The 22,983-nt window shown below is 38.7% G+C and overlaps 1 protein-coding gene across 2 annotated transcripts in view; it reads left to right on the top strand.

The window, feature by feature from the left end:
• Positions 1-22,983, top strand: part of Taok1 (TAO kinase 1) — a 94,192-nt gene that overhangs the window by 18,364 nt on the left and 52,845 nt on the right. For both annotated transcript variants that reach the window (XM_040749192.1, XM_040749191.1), the window contains exon 2: positions 22,002-22,223. In XM_040749192.1, the coding sequence (XP_040605126.1) occupies positions 22,092-22,223 (132 nt within the window). In that variant the 5' untranslated portion in view covers positions 22,002-22,091. The remainder of the gene's footprint in view (positions 1-22,001; positions 22,224-22,983) is intronic.

Below are 22,983 nucleotides of genomic sequence, written 5' to 3'. Positions count from 1 at the left end.
TTAGTACACTATACAGCGGTGAGTTCCCGGGCTTGTCTGCAGTTTGCTATGTAGGCCAGATTGGCCTCCAGTTTACAAGGATCTGCCTGTCTCAGCCTGCTGTGTGGTGGGATCAAAGGTGTGGGCCACCATGCTTGTCCTAAATTCTTTTTTTTTTTAGTTTTTTTTGGTTTTTTGAGAGAGGGTTTCTCTGTGTAGCTTTTTTTAGGGTTTGTCCTGGAACTCCCTCTGTGGACCATGCTGACCTCGAACTCAACAGAGATCTGCTTGCCTCTGCCTCAGGAGTGCTGGGATCAAAGGTGTGCACCACTACCACCTGGCTAATTTCGTTTATTTCATGATTTTGAGAATGCTGCATTATGTTTTTCTCAAAAAATGAAATTATTCTCTTTTAGTATTCATCTCAGTTCATTTAATGTAAATAGTTCCGGTCATTTGACTCTCTCTTTTATTGGAAGGGGATTGGGGAACAAGGTTTTGTGTAATACAGATTATCTTCACATGAGTCGCTGAGCCTCGCTAGCCCTGAACTGTACCTCATGCTTAACCTGTGCCAATGTGCCTGGAATTCATTGTTTTTGTTGAGAGGAGGTTCTTGCTATGTAGTCCTGGCTGGCCTTGAATTTGTGGCAGCTCTTCTGCTTTACGTTTCTGAGTGCTGAGCTACTGTGATCAGCTTCATTTTGAGCCTCTACTTTATGACACAAAGTACATGCTGTCCTGTTTGCAGAATATATAGTTTTCTCATACAGGAAAAATTACACTGTGATGCCTGATTTTGTGTTTTTTTAAAGATTTATTTATTTATTACATATTCGGTGTTCTGCCTACATGCCAGAAGAGAGCACCAGATTGAATTACAGATGGTTGTGAGCTACCATGTGGTTGCTGGGAACTGAACTCAGGGCCTCTGGAAGAGCAGTCAGTGCTCTTAACCTCTGAGCCATCTCTCCAGCCCCTGATTTTGTGGGTTTTTTTTTTCTTTTTCTTTTTTTTTTTTTTTTTTTTGGTTTTTCGAGACAGGGTTTCTCTGTGGTTTTGGATGCTGTCCTGGAACTCACTTTGTAGACCAGGCTGGCCTCGAACTCACAGAGATCGGCCTGCCTCTGCCTCCCGAGTGCTGGGATTAAAGGCATGCGCCACCAACGCCCGGCTGATTTTGTGTTTTAAGGTTTATTGTTGATAATAGATTCATATACTAGTAAGTATAAATCCAAACATACTGCTTAGTAAAGAGTGATTGTTTTTATCTTGGAAAGATGAAAGAAGAGAAATTAATCAGTAATGGCCAAAAAATTTAAGGATATACACAGGGTGTAGCTTTAATTGCTTACTTTACTATTTCCTATTAGAACTAAGGCATCCTCTTGAAAGCTAACAGGAGCTCTTCTCTAAAAGTGACAAAAGTATGCTGGTGATGAGTTAAATAAATCATTATTAAGGAAAGAACTGACTGAGGGTTATTTCATGACCTCTGATGCTGACCCACTGTCCGTGAATACTGAGAGCTCTTATTCTGAGTTGATTCCAGATTAGTGTGATGCTTATGTTTCTAAATAGTTCATCCACAAAATGGAGTGTACATCACTTCCTGTTCTTTCACAACTGGCTCTTTCTCTGGATTCCCTTTTAATGACTTAATTTTTGGCATTCTGATATCTGATTTGTTAATTTGGTTATTCTCATGTTTTATAAGTGGAGGAATTTCTAAGAATCAACTTGTTTAGAGGCTTTTGATGGAGTACTTTTTTTTTTAAAGGCATGTCATTTGTGAATCCCAGCTGGTCTGAAACTCAGTAGGTAGACCAGGGTATACTAAACTTGCAGCAATTCAGCCTTTGCTTCTTGAGAACTGTGATTACAACTAATCCACCAAGACTGATTTAAGAGTGTCTTTGTGTGTGTGCATATGTCTGTGTGTTAGAGGAGGATGTTGAATGTTGTGCTTTATCACTGTCTGCCTTATTCCTTTAAAACCAAGGTATCTTGGCTGAATCCAGAGGTTTGCTGATGGCCTGTGCACATGGCCAAAGCTAGATTTTTTTACGTGGGTTGTGGAAATTTGAACTCAGACTCTCATGCTCATTCACTAACGGCTCTTACCCTCTGAATCATCTTCCTGCACCAGGAATACCTCTCCCCATCTCCCCCAAACAGAGTTTATCTGTGTAGCTCTGGCTGTCCTGGAACTCGCTGTGTAGACCAGGCTGGCCTTGAACTCAAGAGATCCGTCTGGGGCTGGAAAGATGGCTCAGAGGTTAAGAGCACTGACTGCTCTTCCAGAGGTCTTGAGTTCAATTCTCAGCAACCACATGGTGGCTGACAACCATCTACAATTCAATCTGGTGTATATGTAATAAATGAATAAATAAAAAAGAGAGATCCGTCTGCCTCTGTCTCCTGAGTGCTGGGATTGAAATCGTGCGCCACAACTACTTGACTTCAAGAAAATCTTAATAGTATCAAAACATTGATTCTTAGCCCTTCAGTGGAGCCTGCTTTTAATTCCAGCATTTACGAGGCAGAGGGAGGTGGATCTCTGTGAGTTCAAGGCCAGCCTGGTCTACAGAGTGAGTTCCAGGACAGTCAGGACTGTTTCACAGAGAAACCCTGATTTATTTATTTATTTATTTTTTTTTTTGTTTTTACGAGACAGGGTTTCTCTGTATTGTTTTGGAGGCTGTCGGTCCAGCCCGGCCTTGAACTCACAGAGATCCGCCTGCCTCAGCCTCCCAAGTGCTGGGATTAAAGGCGTGCGCCACCACCGACCGGCTTGAGAGACCCTGTTTAGAAGAAGTAAAAAACAAATTTAAACTTTGATGAAAATTACCTATTTTGCTGTGCTGAGGATCAAACCCTGGTCCTTGAGGATGCTAGGCAAGTAATATCACTGAGTTACATGCCCATAGTCTGAAAAGGTTAAAAGAGATACCGTAGTATACAGAACCAAATATATGGGTACACCAAATAGGAAATAATTACTGTATTTTCTATAATTCATACTTTTAGAGAATTTTGGATATAGCAATTATTTCCATCTTAATACAAAGTAAGACTATCTTAGGGCTAGGAATGTAGGTCAGTGATAAGCTTAAGGTCCTGGGTTCAGTCTTCAACATTGTATAAACTGAGTTTAGTAGAACATGTTTGTAATTCTGTCAGTGGCCTGTAATCCCAACATTGAGGTGCAGGCAGGAAGACAAAAAGTTAAAGATTATTCTTGACTACAGATTAAGTGAGGCCAACCTGGGGTACATAAGACCCTGTCTTAAAAAATAGCTATATGGAGGCATACAGTGGTATTTAGTCCCATGTTATGCCATTCTACCAATAACAGACTAATTATCAGATACTCAAAATTTGATGCTTACTCTGTATAAAAATGAATTATTTCTAGTTTTTTAAGACAGGGTTTCTCTGTGTAGCCCTGGCTATCATGCAACTTACTCTGTAGACCAGGCTGACCTCGAACTCACTAGATAACCTGCCTCTCCCTCCTAAGTGCTAGGAGTAAAGGTGTACTCATTCACAGTTCTCTTTCTCCCTCCTCTCCCTTTATCTTTCTCATTTTAAAATGTGTATGACTGTTTTGCCTAACTCTATATATGAATGTAAGTGTACTATGTGTGTGTCTATTGCCTAAAGAGTCCAGTAGAAGGGCATCATATCCTTTAGAGCATAAGCTGCCATGTAAGTGCTGAGAACTGATCCCTTGGTCCTCTTCAAGAATAACAGCAAGTGTTAACCGCTGAACTATTATCTCTGCAGCACTATTTTATTTTATTTAATGTTTTTGAGTCTGGGTCATGATATATTGTATAATAGCCTAGAGTGGCCTCAGATGTACTGTGTGGCTCTTGAACTCAAAGTTCCAGGCCAGCCAGTATTACAAATTAAAATGTGATGGTTTTTAGTAAACATGAATACTTAGTAAAAACCTTAATTTATATAAGGGTCAGCTGTTGACATTGGAACTAGAGTTAAGATTATTTTCTTTATGTCATCTAGAAATGCTCTTTATGTTTGACTGATTATGTATTAGAATTGGTTTGTTTCTCACCCATATCCCTTTGGTTATCAGTAGTCTATTATAACAACAAACTTCACTTTTTCTAATAACCATTTAGAAAGTAGAAGCTTTTTGGTTAAGAACTGCCATTCAGTTCAGAGTCATGAATGAATCTCTTTTTTTGAAAAGTCAAGTTTATGTAGTTAAGTTCTATATAAAATTGGGACTTCTTTAACTTTTTAAATCTTCCTCCATGAAGATAGAAGATAGTAGTTACTGAGTTGCTAGATTTAAATAGGATGATCTTTACTTACTATAAATACTCAGTAAATTGTTAAATGTCACATATTAGTTAATACATGTTTATGAATTAAATATTAGACAAGTTGTCTAATATTTATGAGTGAGTTACAGGGGCTAGGAATATAATTTATTTGTAGAATCTCTACTAAAAGTGTGAGGCTTTTTTTTTTCTTTTTGAGTCACATTACCTTACTGGAGGGAGAAAAACTAATACATTGTATTCTTTTTTTTTAATATTATTTTTTGCAAATACCATATCACTGAGCAGTTATCCCAGCACTTTACTGTTTTTATTATTTTTTTAATGGGGCGTGGTGTTGCATGCCTTTAATTCCAGCATTTGGGATGTAGAAGCAGGCAGATTTCTGTAAGTTTGAAGCCAGCGTGGTCTACATAGAGTTTTAGAGCAGCCAGGGCTACATAGACAGACCTTACCTCAAGAAAAAAAATATTTAAAATATCTAATTATTTTGTGTGTATGTATGTATATTTGAGCTATGTATGTACTAGAGGAGCTTTCAGAGATCAGAAGGAGAGGGTTAGATCCCCACACACTGTTAGAGGTGGTTATAGGTCCCAGTGTAACTGTTGGGAAACCAACGTGGTTCCTCTGCAAGAGCCGCTGAGCCGTCTCTCTAGCCCCTCCTAGCCTTTTTTAAACTTTGAGTTAAAGCAGTCTCAAGTTGCCTAGTCTGGCCTTGAACTTTGGGTTCTCTTGCCCTGAGTAGCTGGCTTGCATTCTATACTTTTCATTTGAAGTTGGGTTTATACTTTTTGCTTAGACTTATTTATATATTTTAAATTTATTTATTTTAAATGTGCTGTTTACTAAATTCTGTAGGAGGACACTGAAGTAACACCTGATGCCCTCTTAATTTGAATAGTCCAGTAGTGTACAGATATAGAAATAAATACATGCAATGCAAGGTTTCGCAACCATTTGGGAAAGTGCTGGTTGTTACAGCTATGCATTGTAGCATAATTTATAGTATCTCTGAATTCTGCTCATGTTGTCAGTGGCAAACCCTTGTTGGCTAGTTGTGGCAGTGAAATTTATCTCCAAATGTTGCCAAATCTTATCTGGGGAGCAAAATCACCACTGAGAAACATGTTGGTAAAGTGGATTTTGAGGTAACAAGTAGAATGTACAAAGAACTGTTTGTTGCAGTACAGGTCAAGAAGAGTTAAGGGGTGTCCAGTTAGAATGACTCGGGGTCAGATTCCTCTCTCTTCCCCCTAACAGGATTTCTCTGTGTAGCCTAGCTGACCTGAAGCTTCTCTTCTTAAGACTCTCAAATGCTGTGTTTACAGGTGCATACTACCACTCCCAACTTCTGATGCTATTTGTACCTCTAGCTCTAGTTCTTTTTTAAAAATTATGTTTGTAGTCATCATTTTGTTTTTGTTTTTGTGTGTATGGTGTATGTATGTTTGTGGTGTTGTACGTATATGTGTGTTCTCAGATGGTGACCAGAGGAAGACTTACGGTGTGCTATAGCACTTGTTATTCCTTCAAGTTATATTTATTTTGTTCTGTTTCTAAATGATGTGAAAATGATTAAAAACAGGAATGTGATAAAAATCTGATTTGTGTTTTAAAAAGAGTGAGATGTGGTGATAAATTGATGAATAGAAATTATATGTAGGAAAGTTAGTTAGAAGGCTGTTGCCAGGACAGCCAGGACTGTTACACACAGAAACCCTGTCTAGAAAACCAAAAACAGAAAAAAGGGGAGGCTGTTGGAGAAATCTAAGAAGTAGGATTAACGTGATGCATTTGAGGTTAAGGTAGAAAAACTTAGAGTTAGAGTTTACTAGAGATTGGAAAATGATGGTTGAGAATGACTGTTTTGCAAGAGAAAGAATGATGAGTCAGAGGCTAGGATATAGTGTAGTAATTTAAACATTTCAGTGGTTTTAAAGATTTTTAGTGTATGCATATGAGTGATATATGCATGTGTACCACAGAAAACAATGAAGGTTCAAGGACAGCTTTTGATAGTTTCTCTTTCAGCTGTGGAGTTTGGTGATCAACCTCAGGTCATCAGGCTTGTCTAATAAATACTTTTCAGCCACTGAGCTATCTCACTGGCTCTCCAATGGCCTTTAACAGGAATAAAAGACTTCTTTGTAACATGCTATGTGTTGATAGATGGAGATGGGTGGAGTCTGTTCTTGCTTTTAGGGTCTCAGGCTTATGGAGGCTCTATTGTACATATTTCTGTAATCTTCATGACAATGAAAAGGGAACATTGCCTCTTTTTTCTTTTTTTTTTTTCAGAGAGAGTTTCTCTGTGTAGCTTTGGAGCTTGTCCTTTGTAGATCAGGCTAGCCTTGAACTCACAATCCAACTGCCTCTGCTTCCCCAGTGTTGGGCTTAAAGGCATGTGCCACCACTGCCTGACTGGGACATTGCCTCTTGAACGCTTTCTAGTTGGCCAAGTTCATTAACTAAGTGAGGTGTGACTTTAGGAGATTTCATCAAAGTTTCATAAAAGTTTTTTTTTTGTTTTGTTTTGTTTTGAGATAGGGTTTCTCTGTGTAGCTTTGTAACCTGTCCTGTTACTAGCTCTCATAGGCCATGCTGGTCTCGAACTCACAGAGATCCGCCTGCCTCTGCCTCTCTTGGGAGTAAAGGTGTGTGCCACCTCCTCCCAGCTGAGATTTCATAAAAGTTAAAAGGTTACAGATCTTCAATATGTCTTGAACAAGAAGAGAACTAAACTATTTCAGTCACGGCAAATATTTATTATATGCTGAATTATAGCCTTTTGTTTTGTTTTTTGAGATAGGGTCTCATGTAGCCTTGGCTGACCTTAAGCTTGAGGATGATTTGAACTTGCTGTCTCTCTTCTCAGCCTTTAGAAAGCTGGGATAACAAATGCATGACATTATGCTGGGCCACTGATTTGGTTTCTGTTACTATCTACAGCAGACTGGCCTCAAACTCTTAGAGATCAGCCGACCTTTGTGTACGCCTTCAGAGTACTGAATTAAAGACATGTGCCACCATGCCCAGAAGTGATTGGTTTCTTTTTATAGGTGTACTACTGTTTGTTTACTCACCTGTTTGTGCTTTTTGAAATAATTTCAGCTTTTACATTTATGAATAAAACTGTGAACATATTAACCTTTCTGAAGCTTTCTAAATTTGAAATTTTGGAATTAGTTTTGCTTGATTCTTTTACTCTCTTTCCTCATATATATACAATGGATCATGAACACATGGTATTTCTTCTTTTTTTATCTTTTTGCTTCTGTTTTTTTAAGACAGAGTCACTGTGTATTGTAGACTGTCTTGGAACTTGCTATGTAGACCAGGCTGGCCTCGAACTCAAGAGAGTCTCCTGCCTCTGCCTCCCAAGTGCTGGGATTAAAGGTGTATGCCACCTCTGCCTAGCCATCGTGCTTCTTAAGTATGCTTTATTTATTAGAAATTCTAACATTCTTCAGATGCTGCTTTTCATTTGTGTGAAGGTTTATTTTAGGAGTGGGAGATTTAAGGATGATGTTGTAAATGATATACTTGCTGAGCAAAATTTATAGTTAGGTGGGAATGTTGACTGATTGGTGAGGAAGGTGCTGACATTGAAGTTACAGGATTGGGATAAAGGCTGTTGGTGTGGGATGCACTCTATCCCTGTGACAATGTGTACTCTTTGTATTCTTTTGATTCTCTCTCTCTCTCTCTCTCTCTCTCTCTCTCTCTCTCTCTCTCTCTCTCTCTCTCTCTCTCTCTCTCATGCTATGTCATGGTGAAGAAATTTATTGCCATGAATGATAATCTTACTGCTATGTAAAATCTTTGGGACTCAGTTTTATCATCTGTGTAAGTTAGATAATACTTTTAAGTGTTGGTCTGAGAGGATTAGATTCATTATATAGACCTGAGAACAGTACCTGGCACATTGTATTAATATTATTTTGATGCTGTATTACTCAGAAGGCTTTTGTTGGGGATTGAGAGATGGCTCAGCAATAAGAACTACTGAGTGTTCATCCAAAGGACCAGAGTTCAATTTCTTATACCCACACGCAGTTCATAATAACTCCAGTACCAAGTATCAGGCACACACGTGGTGTACAAACATATAGGCTGGCACAATATCCAGGCACATAAAATAATGCAGTAAAAAAAAAATTAAAGGCTTTTGTTTTCTTCTAGTTCTGACCCTTTTATGCATTGCTCTCATTTCCTACCACAGTCCTCTTTATTGCTGAGCTGGGGGTAACAGCTCCTCAAGCATGTAGATGGGTGCTCTACCACTGAGATGTCACTCTTCTGCTTACTCAAACTTACAGAGTTACTGAATTGTCCTGTAACTGTTTGTGCTCTTTTCCAGTTGTGATGTAGAATACAATAGTCAATTTCTTAAATGAAGATTTATAAATTAATCCACCACTCAGATTAAAGTTATACAAATTTTTTCTTTATTTAATCATGTAAAATTGGATTAAAGTTTATATATGGGAGTTTCTAACATCCTAGTAGGTTCCCTTTTGTCCCTTTTACTTCAGTAATAATATCTTTTACTTATGTTCTCACTTTTTTTTTTTTTGGTTTTTACGAGACAGGGTTTCTCTGTATTGTTTTGGAGGCTGTCGGTCCAGCCCAGCCTGGAACTCACAGAGATTCGCCTGCCTCTGCCTCCCAAGTTCAGGGATTAAAGGCGTGCGCCACCACCGCCCGCCATGTTCTCACTTTTTTTACCTTAAGTTATGTTATAAATTATTTTACTTAGTTAAAATGATTGTGAATGTATGTGTGCATATATGATATGTTTGTGAATGCAGGTGTGTGTGCGCGAGTGGATGCGTGCACACTACGGTGTGAAAGTGGAGATCAGAGGACAGCTTTTAGGAGTTGTTTTTTTTCCTTTCACCTTGAATTTTGGGGAGCAGACTTAGGGTATCAAGCTTCTATGGCAGTTACCCTGTAAGACATCTTGCTGGCCTGTACTGTTTACTTTTTAAGGTTTTCTGTGATTGGCTCCTCTATAGCTTTTTTTCTTTTCTTTCTTTCTTTTTTTCTTTTTTTTTCAGACAGGTTTTCTATGTAGCTTTGGAGATCAGGCTGGCCTTGAACTCCTTCCGAGTGCTGGGATTAAAGGCATGTGCCACTAAACCTGGCACTTTTTTTTTTTTTAACATTACTGCCCAACACATCTTATAATACCTTCTCTGCTTGTGTATGGTGTCATTTTTGTGCTCCTTTGATCTTATTTTTTATCCTGTTACATCTGTTCAGGTACTCTTCCACAAAACTGTTCCCAGTGCTCTAATTATTCTGTCCTTGTTCTTCTCAGAGTTCTTTTTGACTCCTTTTGGTGTTCTAGTTTAGTATCGAATATGCATTCCTTTTGTGTAACTATTTTTCTTAGCTTTATCAGAACAGCTATCATGTATTCTTCTCATGTAGTGCCTCACATAGGTCATGTAGTAGTAGAATCTCATTGAAATTCTCTGAAGCTTTGGATAGCAACTAGCAGTCATAGAGAAATTGACAGTGAACTAGAGCACCTATTCATAAAACTACAAAAAAACCCAAAAAGTATAACACAGCTCCATGAGTCTATGGAAATTTTAGGCTATCTCATTGTGTTAGACTGAAGTAGAGTCAGAAACTTGGAACCAGGAAGGGTCATAGAAGTAATATTACTTTTTTTTTTTTGGTATTTTTTTTTTCTCAAGGTATCTTGACTGAAAAAAATATTGTCTTATGATCTTGCAAAAATGACAAATGAAACACTTGAGACTCAAAGATAGTTAAGACATGAGAGATGTTATTCATAGTAATGATCCTGACCAAATAGGAAACTTTTAGTTAGGTTTACTGTGCTGTGCTTAACAAAGGGGAAATAAGAATATAGAAGAGGGACTGGAGAGATGTTCAGTGTCAAGAGCCCTGGATGCTCTTCTGAGGATCTGGATTTGGTTCCCAGCACCCACAGGGCAGTTCACAACCATAAGTAACTCCACCCTGCTTCTGACCTCTGGGAGCACCAGGCACACACAAGGTACACATACTTACACGAAGGCAAAATACTCATACACAAAATAAAATAAATCTTAAAAAAAGATATCTAAAACAAGAAGCATTTCAGTCTCTAAAATGAACTTTTAAGAATTTAAAATTTGGGCTGGGCTGTGGTGGCTCACACTTTTAAACCCAGCACTCAGGAGGCAGAGTCAGGCAGATCTCTGAGCTTGAGGCCAGCCTGGTCTACAGAGTGAGTTCCAGGACAGGCTCCAAAGTTACAAAGAAATCCTGTTTAGAAAAAAAACCAAAAAGAAAAAAAAAAAGAATTTAAAATTTGAACCAAGCGGTGGTGATATGTGTTCAAGGCCAGGCTGGTCTTCAGAGTGAGTTCTAGGACAGCCAGGGCTACACAAGAGAACCCTGAAAAAATTAAAAATTTGGTCTGGGAAGATGGCTTGATGGTTAAAATTGCTTGTTGCTCTTTGAGAGGACATGAATTTCATTCTCAGAACCTACATTGGGAAGCTTACAGCCACCTGTAACTACAAGGGGATCCCTGATACCCTCTTCTGACCCCTATAGTTCCCTCTCCTCATGCATATACAAAACGCATATATTTACATATTAAACAAAGAACACACTAAGTCATATATCTCCAGCATTGAATAAATAAAATGTGGTGGGGCATATCTGTAATTCTAGGACTCAAGAGGTAAAGGCAGGAAGTTTAGAAGTTCAAGGTCATTCTTGACTATATAGGGAATTTGAGGCTAGTCTGGGCTAAAGACTAGCTAAAGGCTAAGAAAGAGAAGAGGAAGGGTAGGGACAGGATGCGATCATTCGTTTAGGTTTATGAATATATATAGTGCGCTCTATTTGAATGCATATATATGTACATGTATATGCATATATGCTTATATATAGCATATATATGACATTTATATGCTTAATGTGATTTAGGGTTTGTCTTCAATTATTGACTTGATTATAGTGTTGGGGATGTAATTAATCTAGGGCTTTGTACTTGTTAGGCAGTGTTCATTACTGCTGAGCTACGTACCCAGTTCCCAAGTTAAATATTTACATTTATTTCATTCAGAGTGTTCTGCAGCCAAAGCATTTTTTTAAAATCCAAAGCTTTTTCTTTTTTTAATGATTTATCTTATGTGCATTGGTTCTTTGCCTCATATATGTCTGTGTGAGGATATTGAATCCCCTGGAACTAGAGTGATAGATGGTTGTGAGCTGCCATGTGGGTGCGGGGGAATTAAACGCAGGTTCCCTGGAAGAGCAGCTAGTGCTCTTAACCACTGACTCATCTCTCCAGCCCCCCAAAGCATTTTCTTATATATCCCCTCCCGTCCACCCACCCACCCACCCACCCACCCACCCATCCATCCATCCATCCATCCCAAAGCATTTTATAATAGCAGATTCAACCTCATGGCACAAATGCTCCCATGTTATCTCTGTTCTCTTTCACTGATAATCACTAATCTTTCATTTCTGTTTTATTTGTCAATTTGTGATTTGTGTCAGTTTGTCTTTATTTTTCCTCTAATAAAGATAAAGAAAAATTCGTTTTCTCATTTTAATAAGTTTGGATGTCTTCCCTGCATGTATGGCTGTGTGCCACATGTTCGTGCTGTGTCTGAGGTCAGAAGGTGTCTGATCATCTAGAACTTGAATTGCAGGCAGTTGTGAGTCACCATGTGGGTGCTGGAAATTCAATTGGGGTTCAGCTCCTTTTTTTTCTTTCATGAGACAGGGTTTCTCTATGTAACCCTGACTGTCTTGGAACTCTTTTGGTAGACCAGGCTGGCCTCAAACTCAGAGATACTTTTCTGCCCCCCTCAAGTGCTGGGATTATAGGTGTACACCACCATGCCTGGCTAACCCTTTGTTTTGTTTGAGATAGATTCTTATGAAATTCACGCTGTTTTCAGACTTGCTGTGTAGTCCAGAGTGACCCAGAACTCCTATCTTCCCGGTTCTACCTCGAAAATGCTGGATTACAGGTGTTCACTATCATGCTTGACTTGCATGTTCCTATTCTGGATATTTCATATTAAATAGAACCATACAATATGTGACTTTTTGTATATGACTTTTTTTTTTGTTTTTTGTTTTTTCGAGACAGGGTTTCTCTGTGGCTTTGGAGGCTGTCCTGGAACTCGCTTGGTAGTCCAGGCTGGTCTCGAACTCACAGAGATCCACCTGCCTCTGCCTCCCGAGTGCTGGGATTAAAGGCGTGCGCCACCAACGCCCGGCCCTCCTACATGTCTTTATCCAGTTACATTCTTTTTATATCAGTTCATTCCTCAGCATCCTTCCTCAAAAGCAAACTCTTTTATTAGCTAATTTGTTTGTTTTCTTTTAGACTTTTGAGACAACCCAGAAGTTGCATCAAGGGCAGTGAAAACTTTTTGTAGTGATGAAAATAGTTTTTTTCTGATGTAATACTTATATCAGAAGTGATCAGCCTGATCTGGAGAGATGATGGATTAGTGGTTAAGAACATTTGCAGCTATTGGAGAGGTCTCTAATTCAGTTCACAGTACCCATGTCTCAACTGCTTGTAATTTTGGTTCTGGGGATACAGCATCCTCTTATCAACAACTGGCTGGGCTTGATGGTGTCTGTCCATGTGCTCAGGAGGTAGAGGTAGGCATGATAATCTGTGAGTTTGAGTTCACCTTGATCTAAATAGTGAGTTCTAGGTCAGCAGTGAAACCCCACCTAAAAGAAAGCAAAACAAAACAAAAAAATCCATAAGTAATAATTCTGTGATTTCTCTTTAAGCCTTTCCTTACCTTAATATGCACTGTATATTTATGAATATTAATGTAGCAAAGAATGTGGACAGAAGGACTGGAGAGAATAAGACTAGATGGGCATTTGAGATGGCTCATTGTAAAAGTACTACACAAGCCTGATAACCTGAGTTTGATCACTGGAACTCTCATGGAAGAGTACCAGTTTCTAAAAGTTATCCTCTGACCTCCACACGTGTCTTGTCATGGTTTGCATGTCTGTACTCATACATCACTCACTCACACACACACAGACACACACACACAGACACACACACACACACACACACACACAGACACACACACCTCCAAAAATAATATAATAATAGACTACTGCACTTGTCAGGGTTCTCAAAAGGAACAGAGCCGATAGAACGAGAGAGGGAGGTAATAAAAGAGGATTCATTAGATTAGCTCAGAAGATGTGGTCTGGGTAGTTCACCAATGGTGAACCTGAAAGGTTGAGAATCTAGTAGTTGTTCAGTCTTTGAGGCTGAATGTCTCAGTGGCCCCAATCTGGTGGTGGATTTCTGGAGAGTTCCTGGCATTGGAATCCAGAAGAAGCTGGATTTAATACTGACTGTAACGACAGGATATTAACTTGCCAGGGAGAGTGAGGGCAAACAGGCAAAAAGTAGTTACCTTTTTCCATTTTCTTCTTTTCCTAGGCTGCAACCAGAAGATGTGGTCCAGAATTAGGGAAGATCTTCCTGTTGCAAATATTCTGGAAAACTCAGCATTTGGGTTTTAGTTGATTCAAAAGTAGTCAGTTGAACTGGAGAGATAGCTCTGTGTTTAAAAGTATATACTGCTGCCGGGCGTTGGTGGCGCACGCCTTTAATCCCAGCACTCGGGAGGCAGAGGCAGGCGGATCTCTGTGAGTTCGAGGCCAGCCTGGTCTACAAGAGCTAGTTCCAGGACAGCCTCCAAAGCCATAGAGAAACCCTGTCTCCAAAAACAAACAAACAAAAAGTATATACTGCTTCTCCAGGGCACCAACATTAGTTGGTGCACAACTGCAGGTAATCCAACTCCTGGCCTCCAAAGGCACCTTTTACACACACACACACACACACACACACACACACACACACACACACACACACACACACACACACACAGTAACAAAGTTGATAACTAAGATTAGTCAGTGCAACTACAAACAGCCCTGAAGGTTTATCACTTGCTAGCTTATATTGAATTCAATTATTTATCCTAAAATTTTTTGTTGTGGTTGATTGCTTAGGATTATCTCTTAAATAAAATTGTATCATTTGTGAATATGGCTTCACTTCTCCTTTATAATCTATATGCCTTTTATTTATTTTTCTTTACTAACTGCCCTGGCTAGAAATTCCTGTACAATGTTTAGAAGTGGTGAGAGCTAGGAATGTAGGGTGTGTGTGTGTGTGTGACAGAGTACTCTTGTAATCCTAGCACTGGGGAGGCTAAGGCAGGTAAGAGGAGTGGGAGTTCCAGACCTGTTGAAACAAGATATCTTGTTTCTTGGAAGATGGTACCTATTGAATTGTTCTTTAATTGATTACTTAATTAATTAACATTTACCATTGTTTGTTTTTCTTAAGATAAGACCCTTTTGTTGCCCTGGCTATCCTGGAACTCAGAGATCTGCCTTGACTCCTTTGCTCATATTATCACTCCTCCTTCTCTTTGACTGGATTCTGGGAGGTTGGTCCAGTGCTAAGCTGTGGATCTTTGTATCTGCTTCCATCAGTTGCTAGATGAAAGTTATCTTGATGCTCTCTGTGCAGTTGTGGTCTTTGTCTCAGGGAGCTGCTGATGTGCCTTTGTTTCCTTCTTAAATGATTGACTTTCACCTTAAATAAACTGTGTATTCATCTTTGCTCAACTTAGCATTTTGTTTGTTTATTTATATTAGACAAGATCTCAAATGAAGCTCAGGCTTCAACAGGCATAGCTTTTTTTTCAGCTTAGTGATTATTTATAATTAATTTTTCTATGAAATGCCCATTCATGGAACCAAACTTCTTTTTGCTTCTTGGCTTGATGGACTGCTTTATGTATTATGATAAATTGTTAACAAAACTAGCACTTGTAGATAATGTTGAATAATAGAAGATGGGAGGCTATTGTCTTAACTGCTATTTAACCATTATTAACTAGGATAGTATGATTTAGGATGTTTATCTATCTAGTTTACCAGCAGCAGATAATAGTGATATGTAACTTTTCTAGAAAAGTACCTTTATTATAACCATGTAATAAAATACCCATTAGCAGTAATTTATGAGACTAGTTTACATAGCCAGTAAACAGAATTGCTAGCATTCGGTCTTAAGCAGCTCTGGAGGTTGTACATTTAACTAAAGGGTAATAAAAATCTACTGTTGCTTTTCAAAGTCTACCACCTTTCTCTGGAGGAAAATGTAAAACAGAAACAGCTCCTCCATTTCTTTCTGTCTCTCATATATTTTTCTTCCCATTTAACAAAACAAAACAAAAAAGGGGGCTGGAGAGATGACTCAGCGGTTAAAGAGCATTGACTGTTGTTCCAGAGGTCCTGAGTTCAATTCCCGGCAACCACATGGTGGCTCACAACCACCTTGAATGAGATCTGGTGCCCTCCGCTGGCCTATAGGCAGAAGACTGTATACACAATAAATAAAATACTAAAAACAACAACAAAAAAAAAAACCTCCAAACACTACCATTAGCCCCTGAGGAGACAGGCAGGATGATCTCAGTTCAAATTCAAGGTCAGTCTGGTCTACAAACAAAGCAAGTTCCAGACCAGCTAGGACTACACGGTGAGATGCACTTTCAGCCTCCCATTCCCCAGTACTCTGCCAAGTGTGATGCCACATTCCTGTAATCCTAACTCTGGGGAAGCAGGAGTTCTAGACCAGCCTTGACTACATGAGGCCCTGTCAAAAAGCCCAAAATTGAATAAACCACCCCATATATTTTAAATATACAAATGAAAACATAATGTAGGATTTTTGTTTTAAAACAGAGCATCATATAACCCAGTCTGACTTCAGTATGTAGTTGAAGATGACCTTGAATTCCTTCCTGATCATCCTGCCTCTAGTTTTCTGAATGCTAGAATTACAGGTGTGTGTTGGCTCTATAGTCTTATTGTAAAAAATTTCATATTTGGTAAAATAAATTTTAGCAATGCTATTTTAGTAATGGTTTGTTTATTTATTTATTTATTTATTTATTTATTGGTTTTTTACGAGACAGGGTTTCTCTGTATTGTTTTGGAGGCTGTCGGTCCAGCCCAGCCTGGAACTCACAGAGATCCGCCTGCCTCTGCCTAGCAAGTGCTGGGATTAAAGGCGTGTGCCACCACCGCCCGGCTAGTAATGGTAATTTAAATCAAATTAAATTTGTACTATTAAATGTGAAGTTGATTTGGGAAATTAGTTAAGCCCAAATTTAAATCACACAATTTTATAATTTTTCAAACACAAGGGGGGAAAAGAATGGGAGAAAGGGGAGCCTATATATATTTCCTAGCTCTCTTGTAGCATTTTAAAAGTTTGAGATTTAGTTAAAAACATTAGTTGAAGGTTGGAGTGTAAAGAAAAGGCTTTAATATAGATTTAAGCAGGGACATTGGAGAGAGTGAAAGGAGGGAAGAAGACAGACACAAAGAGACTGAGCAGACTTTTTTTTTTTTTTTTTTTTGATACAGAGTTTCTTTGTTTAACAGCCATAGCTGTCTTGGAACTAGTTCTGTAGACCAGGCTGGCCTCAAACTCACAATTATCTGCCTGCCTTTGCCTCCCGAGTGCTGGGATTAAGCCATGCACCACCATTGCCTGGCTTTTTCTTTTCAATCTCCCTTTCTTTCTCTTCCTCCATTTCCCCCTTCCTTTCATCCTCTCTTCCTGTCCTGTTCTCTCTTTCCCTCTCCCCTTTTCTCTTTCCCAACACACCTCCCCTCTTCCTTTCCTCTCACTGATTTGTTTGTTTGTTTGTTTGAAGCAGGGTCTAACTTTGAGCCCAGGCTGTCTTGGAAATCTTCATCTTCTTCCCTCAACTACCCAGGATTAGCTTTAGAGGTGCCACTACATGATAGATAATTTTATATATGTATCTAATAAACATAAAGATATAAATTGATATTTTAAGTTTTTGTTTTTTTGAGATGGGGCTTCTCTGTGTAATAGCTCTGGCTGGCCTGGAACTCACTTTATAGACCAGGCTGGCCTTGAACTCAAAGAGACCCACCTGCTTCTCTACCTCCTGAGTCTGGCATTAAAGGAGGGCACTACTACCACCCTGTTTCTTGTACTTTTATCTGGGTTCTGGGGATTGAACTCAATGTCAGTCTTGTCCAGCTAGTGGTTTTATATGCTGAGCCATCTCACTGCTCTCCTCCCCTACTGGCATTTTGAATTAATTTCTAAATAATGCTAACACTCTAGTTTTGAGTCTTTTTAAAATATGTACTTATTTGAAAGGTGAGATGTAGCCACACATGTTGTGGCACACTGAGGACAATTTCTGGGAATTGGTTCTCTCCTTCCACCAAGTGGGTCCTATGGATTGAACTCAGGTTGTCAGATTTGGCAGCTAGTGTTTTTACTTGTGGAGCCATTTGCCAGTCTCAACTTTGTAAGTCTTTATTATATGGATTTTAAGTGTTTATTAAAAGCAAAAACACTTCTGTGTAGGTGTGGGGGGGGGGAGCAGTGGCTAAATGTATTTGCTGCAAACCCTGACAACTTTGTTCCTTGGTGCTCATGATCGAAGGAGAAAATTGATCCCTGAAGTTGTCGTCTAACTTCCATACTGTCTGCAGCACGTGGCTGCCTGCCTGTACTCTTACACACATCTCACATACATTAATAATAAATAAAAGTTTTTTTAAGATTTATTTATTTATTACATATACACCAGATTGAATTGTAGATGGTTGTCAGCCACCATGTGGTTGCTGGGAATTGAACTCAAGACCTCTGGAAGAGCGGTCAGTGCTCTTAACCTCTGAACCATCTCTCCAGCCCATAAATAAAAGTTAAAAAATGGAAGAAGTATAAGCATTTGTAGGATACATATTTGGAAGGTAGAAAGGATTGTTTTTGTTTTCTTTCATAGATCATCTATGCATGGCAATAAATTTCCCATTTTTATATAAATGATTATGTATTATACTTTTGTACCTTGTTTTTAAAAGTTAGTTTTTTTTGTTTGTTTGTTTCGTTTTTGGAGACAGGTTTTCTCTACATAGTTTTTGAGCCTGTCCTGGAACTCACTTTGTAGACCAGGCTGGCCTCGAACTCACAGAGATCCACCTGCCTTCCGAGTGCTGGGATTAAAGGCAAAGAAAGGCATGCCCAGCAAAAGATAGTATTTGTATCTTTATCAGTTCACCAATTAAAAGTTTTATTTATTTATTTATTTTGGTTTTTCGAGACAGGGTTTCTCTGTGGCTTTGGAGGTTGTCCTGGAACTCGCTTGGTAGTCCAGGCTGGTCTCGAACTCACAAAGATCCACCTGCCTCTGCCTCCCGAGTGCTGGGATTAAAGGCGTGCGCCACCAACGCCTGGCTCAATTAAAAGTTTTTATGATACCTGCCCCTGTTTTTTCCCTTGTTGCCAAGAACTTAGTGATTGTGTATGTTTAATGGGCTTTTGTTGTAAGTTAACTCTTCAGCTCAAATGCTGGTATTTCAGGCAAGCAACATCACTTTGAATAGTAGTATCTTTGCTTTTCATCTTTGTCCTTCGTTTCTATTTGAAATATTAGGCAGATGGTTCGGAGTATTAATAGCATATTTCTCAATATTAATTGATCCTGCGATTTCTGAGAAAAGATATTTGACATTTTAGGGCCAGATGATCTCTTAATTCCAACCTTAAGTTTTATAATAATCATGTTTATAAAGCTGTCAAATATATTATTTATTGGTTAAGTGTAAGTCATATATTTGTTCATCCTGTTGATGACCTTTCTTGGTTGTATTTAATGCTGCAATTATTAATGTGCACGCCTTTTTTGTATATCCATATGTTGAGGAAAAGACACAGTAGGTAGCACTACCTGCCAATTTTGTATATAAAAGAGACCATTTTTCTTTCTCTGGAGAGATCAAACATTTTACTTCGGTTGGCTGTTTCCGGGCCTGAATCTTGTCTTACAGGTCTTATAATATTGAATCAGTTGCTTAGGGCCAGGCCAGTAATGTCCCTTTTATGAAAAATTGGAGATTCATAAAACGTTGACTCAACGTTCTGTAAGTGTTACTGATGTGTTCTGATTATCTTCTAATTCTGTTGCTTTTGGCTTATCTGGTTAATTGCCTGTGTTAATGTAAGTGTGGAAGTTAGTGTAAAAACTCATTGAGATTTTTAAAGTAAGTTATATAGTTTTGAAATACTTATTTATATGTATGTATATTGTGAGCATACATGAGTATATGTGTACCACATGTGTGCAGGAGCCCATGGAGGCCCGAAGAGGGTGTCTGGAACTGGAGTTACAGCCATTTGTGAGCTATCTGATGTGAATGTTGGAACTAAACTAAGGTCCTCTGCTAGAGTAGTATCACTGAACCATCTCTCCACTTTTCCTAGTCTTTTTAGAAGATTGTAATCCCAGCATTTGGGAGACAGGTATATAGTAAGACTCAGTCTCAATTAAAAAAAAAAACAACAAAAGATTGTATGTGTGGTTTGATGGTGGTGACCTCAAGCTTACTGTATAACTGAGGATGAACTTAAACTTCTTACTTCCTGTCCTCGTCCTTTTGAATGCTGGAAGTGTAGGCATGTGCACTCATGTGCATTACAACTGGCTTTGGAACTAGAACTATATTCAACTAGAATTGGGTATAATGGTACTTGCCTGTAACTGTACTGCTACTCCGAAGACTGAGTCAAGAGGACAGCCATGGGTTTGAGGCACCAAATTAACAGGCTCAAATTAACACACTCTCTTCATACATAAACACACACACACACACACACACACTCACCTTTTTATTACAGTGTGATGTTGCTGCAGTGAGATACAAAAGACATGTATTTTCTGATAAGATTTAAAGTTGGTTCTTTTGGGGCTGGAGAAATGGCTCAATGTTTTAGAGTACTTACTACCTTTCTAGAGGATGTAGGTTTGATTCCCAATATGGTGTCTCAAAATCTTCCATAACTCCAGTTCTAGGGGATCAGGTGCCCTCTTCTGACCTTTATGGGCAGTAGGAATGCATATGGTCATATGCATACATCAGGCAAAGTGTACATACACATATAATTTAGAAATTAAACTTACTAATTGGTTTTATTTCACTAAAGTGAAATCGGCTTAGAAGTCATAGAGGGCATAGGAAGAATTGAATAGCAGTTTCCCCACTTCGAAGTCTAATGAAATACATTCCAATTTTAATTCTTGAAATTAAGTGAATAAAAAAAAATCCCTGGCATTTGTTATAGTGCTTACAATGGTATAGTAGTAGTCTGATCTTACACATGGTAACTCATTTAACCCTCATAATTACTGTATAAAGTAGGTTGTTTTTATTTTATACTTTAAAAAACAGAGATAGTTTATGTATTTACAGTTGAGGAATAGTATTAGGATTTATATCTAGCTAGTTTTATTCCAGAACCCAGTCCTTAAACCTCTCAATTATGACAACCATTTGGAAGCATTATATAATCTCATATAAAGGAATTGGTAGAACCAGGAATCTACTGGTTCTTTCTAAGCTTACCTGTGGAAGGAATCAGATGATAACAGCTATACTTTAATGTGTTGATCAGATGAATTAAGTTTATTAAAAACCAGTTGTCTGTGTTAAATTCAGACCTTCTTTTTTAAAATTGTTTTAAAAGATTTATTTATTATGTATATAGTGTTCTGCCTACATGTATACCTGAAGGTCAGAGAGGGAACCAGATCTCATTACAGATGGCTGTGAGCCATCATGTGGTTGCTGGGAATTGAACTCAGGACCTCTAAAAGCACAGGGAGTGCTCTTATCCTCTGAGCCATCTCCAGTCCAAATTCAGACCTTATTCTGCATTTTTCTCTTTAGTTTTAATTGTCTGTGGAGGTGAAAGAGACAGAGTTAGATAAATGAATGAGTGTGAGCATGTACTTGCTGTGTTAAAACGTGCCAGTCAGAGGTGCCCCTCCCCACCCCCTCAATTGGGTTTTTCTGTGTAGCTTTGTAGATCAGGCTGGCCTTGAACTCATAGAGATCTGCTTGCCTCTGCCTTCTGAGTGCTGGGACTAAAGGTGTGCACCACCATTGCCCAGCCCTATTTTGTTACTTTTTAAAATGGGGATGTTAAATTTTATTTTGTTACTTTTTAAAATTGTGTGTGTTTGTGCATGTGTGTGCAAACCAAAAGAGGAGATCAGGTCCCCAAAGATGCAATCAAGGCAGTTGTAAGTTGCCCAATTGTGGTGCTAGTAATCAGTGCAGATCCTCTGGAAGAACAGTAAATATACTTAACTAATGAGCTGTCTCTCCAGCACCTGTTTTGTTTATTAAGACTATGTCTCAGTAGATAGCCATGGCTGGCCTGGAACTCACAGAGATCTTCCTGCTACTGTTCCCCAAGTGCTGGGATTAAAGGCATGTACTAATACATTTCGTGGGTTATTATGTTTGTTTGCAATAGTCTGTTAATTGTCTCTTCTAGCTATGTCAAAATTGGATAATTTAAGTAGCAAAAAGCCTCCCATTATTTAAAGATACACCTAACATTGAAATGGACTGTCTTTGCTTTTAAAGTACCACAGGTGATTGTGTGATGAGCTTAGGAACTAATGCAATAATAGACTATACTGTGCCCTAACATTCTAGATCTGATAGAATCTTGTAGATAATGACTGCAAATGATCTTTTAATTATTCTTAGTAACTTTTAACCTTTTCTTTTTTCTTTTCCTAGTTTATGCCAGCGTGGCTTCATTCATACAGATGAACCAAGCATTGGGATAGCAGTATAAAATTAGAATCAGACAGCTGACTGCTCAGCAGGATGCCATCAACTAACAGAGCAGGCAGTCTAAAGGACCCTGAAATTGCAGAGCTCTTCTTCAAAGAAGATCCAGAAAAGCTCTTCACAGATCTCAGAGAAATTGGCCATGGGAGCTTTGGAGCAGTTTATTTTGTGAGTTAAAGGTTTGATGTCAGTAATGTCTGAGTGAAAAATGTAAAGAGATAAGGAATTTACGGAGTAGGAAAACAAACTCTGCTTCACAGACTGCTTTTTATACCACATATGTCTACATGCATTATGCAAGCAATGACTTTTTGCAGCTCACATCATTTGGTTGTCCTCTAATTCCATTTCAAAACTACGTAGAGATAATGTCACCTTGGCCCAGTTCCATAAGAGAGCCTCCCATTTTGAGATGCCAGTTTAAAGCTCTAGCTTGTACTTCCATTAACTATATAGAATTGGGATCCTCCATTCCTTTTCTTGAGTGCAATTAAATATTAAGTGAAATTTATTTATGATTTTATTTTATTTTATTTTTTTGGTTTTTTACAAGACAGGGTTTCTCTGTATTGTTTTGGAGGTTGTTGGTCCAGCCCAGCCTCGAACTCACAGAGATACGCCTGCCTCTGCCTCCCGATTGCTGGGATTAAAGGTGTACACCACCACCGCCCGGCTATGATTTTATTTTAAATGATACATAGACTGAGCCCTAGAATCCTGTTTGGTAGAGGATCTTTTGTCCATGTGGAATTAAGGTATATCAGTTTTTTGACTATTGGATGTTTGTTCTCATCTTCCTCACAGTCCCCAGTCCTTTGGAATTGTTATTTGTTACATACAGTGATTAGTAAGTTACTGGCTGTTGGTGATTAACTTCACCTTCTGCTGCTCTCCCTTCTCCCAAGGTAAGAGTTGGGTGTGTAATTCC

The sequence above is a fragment of the Mesocricetus auratus genome, unplaced genomic scaffold, assembly GCF_017639785.1.
Source record: "Mesocricetus auratus isolate SY011 unplaced genomic scaffold, BCM_Maur_2.0 Super-Scaffold_100007, whole genome shotgun sequence".
NCBI classification, from domain to species: Eukaryota; Metazoa; Chordata; class Mammalia; order Rodentia; family Cricetidae; genus Mesocricetus; species Mesocricetus auratus.
This window is presented reverse-complemented; position numbering and strand designations above follow the sequence as displayed.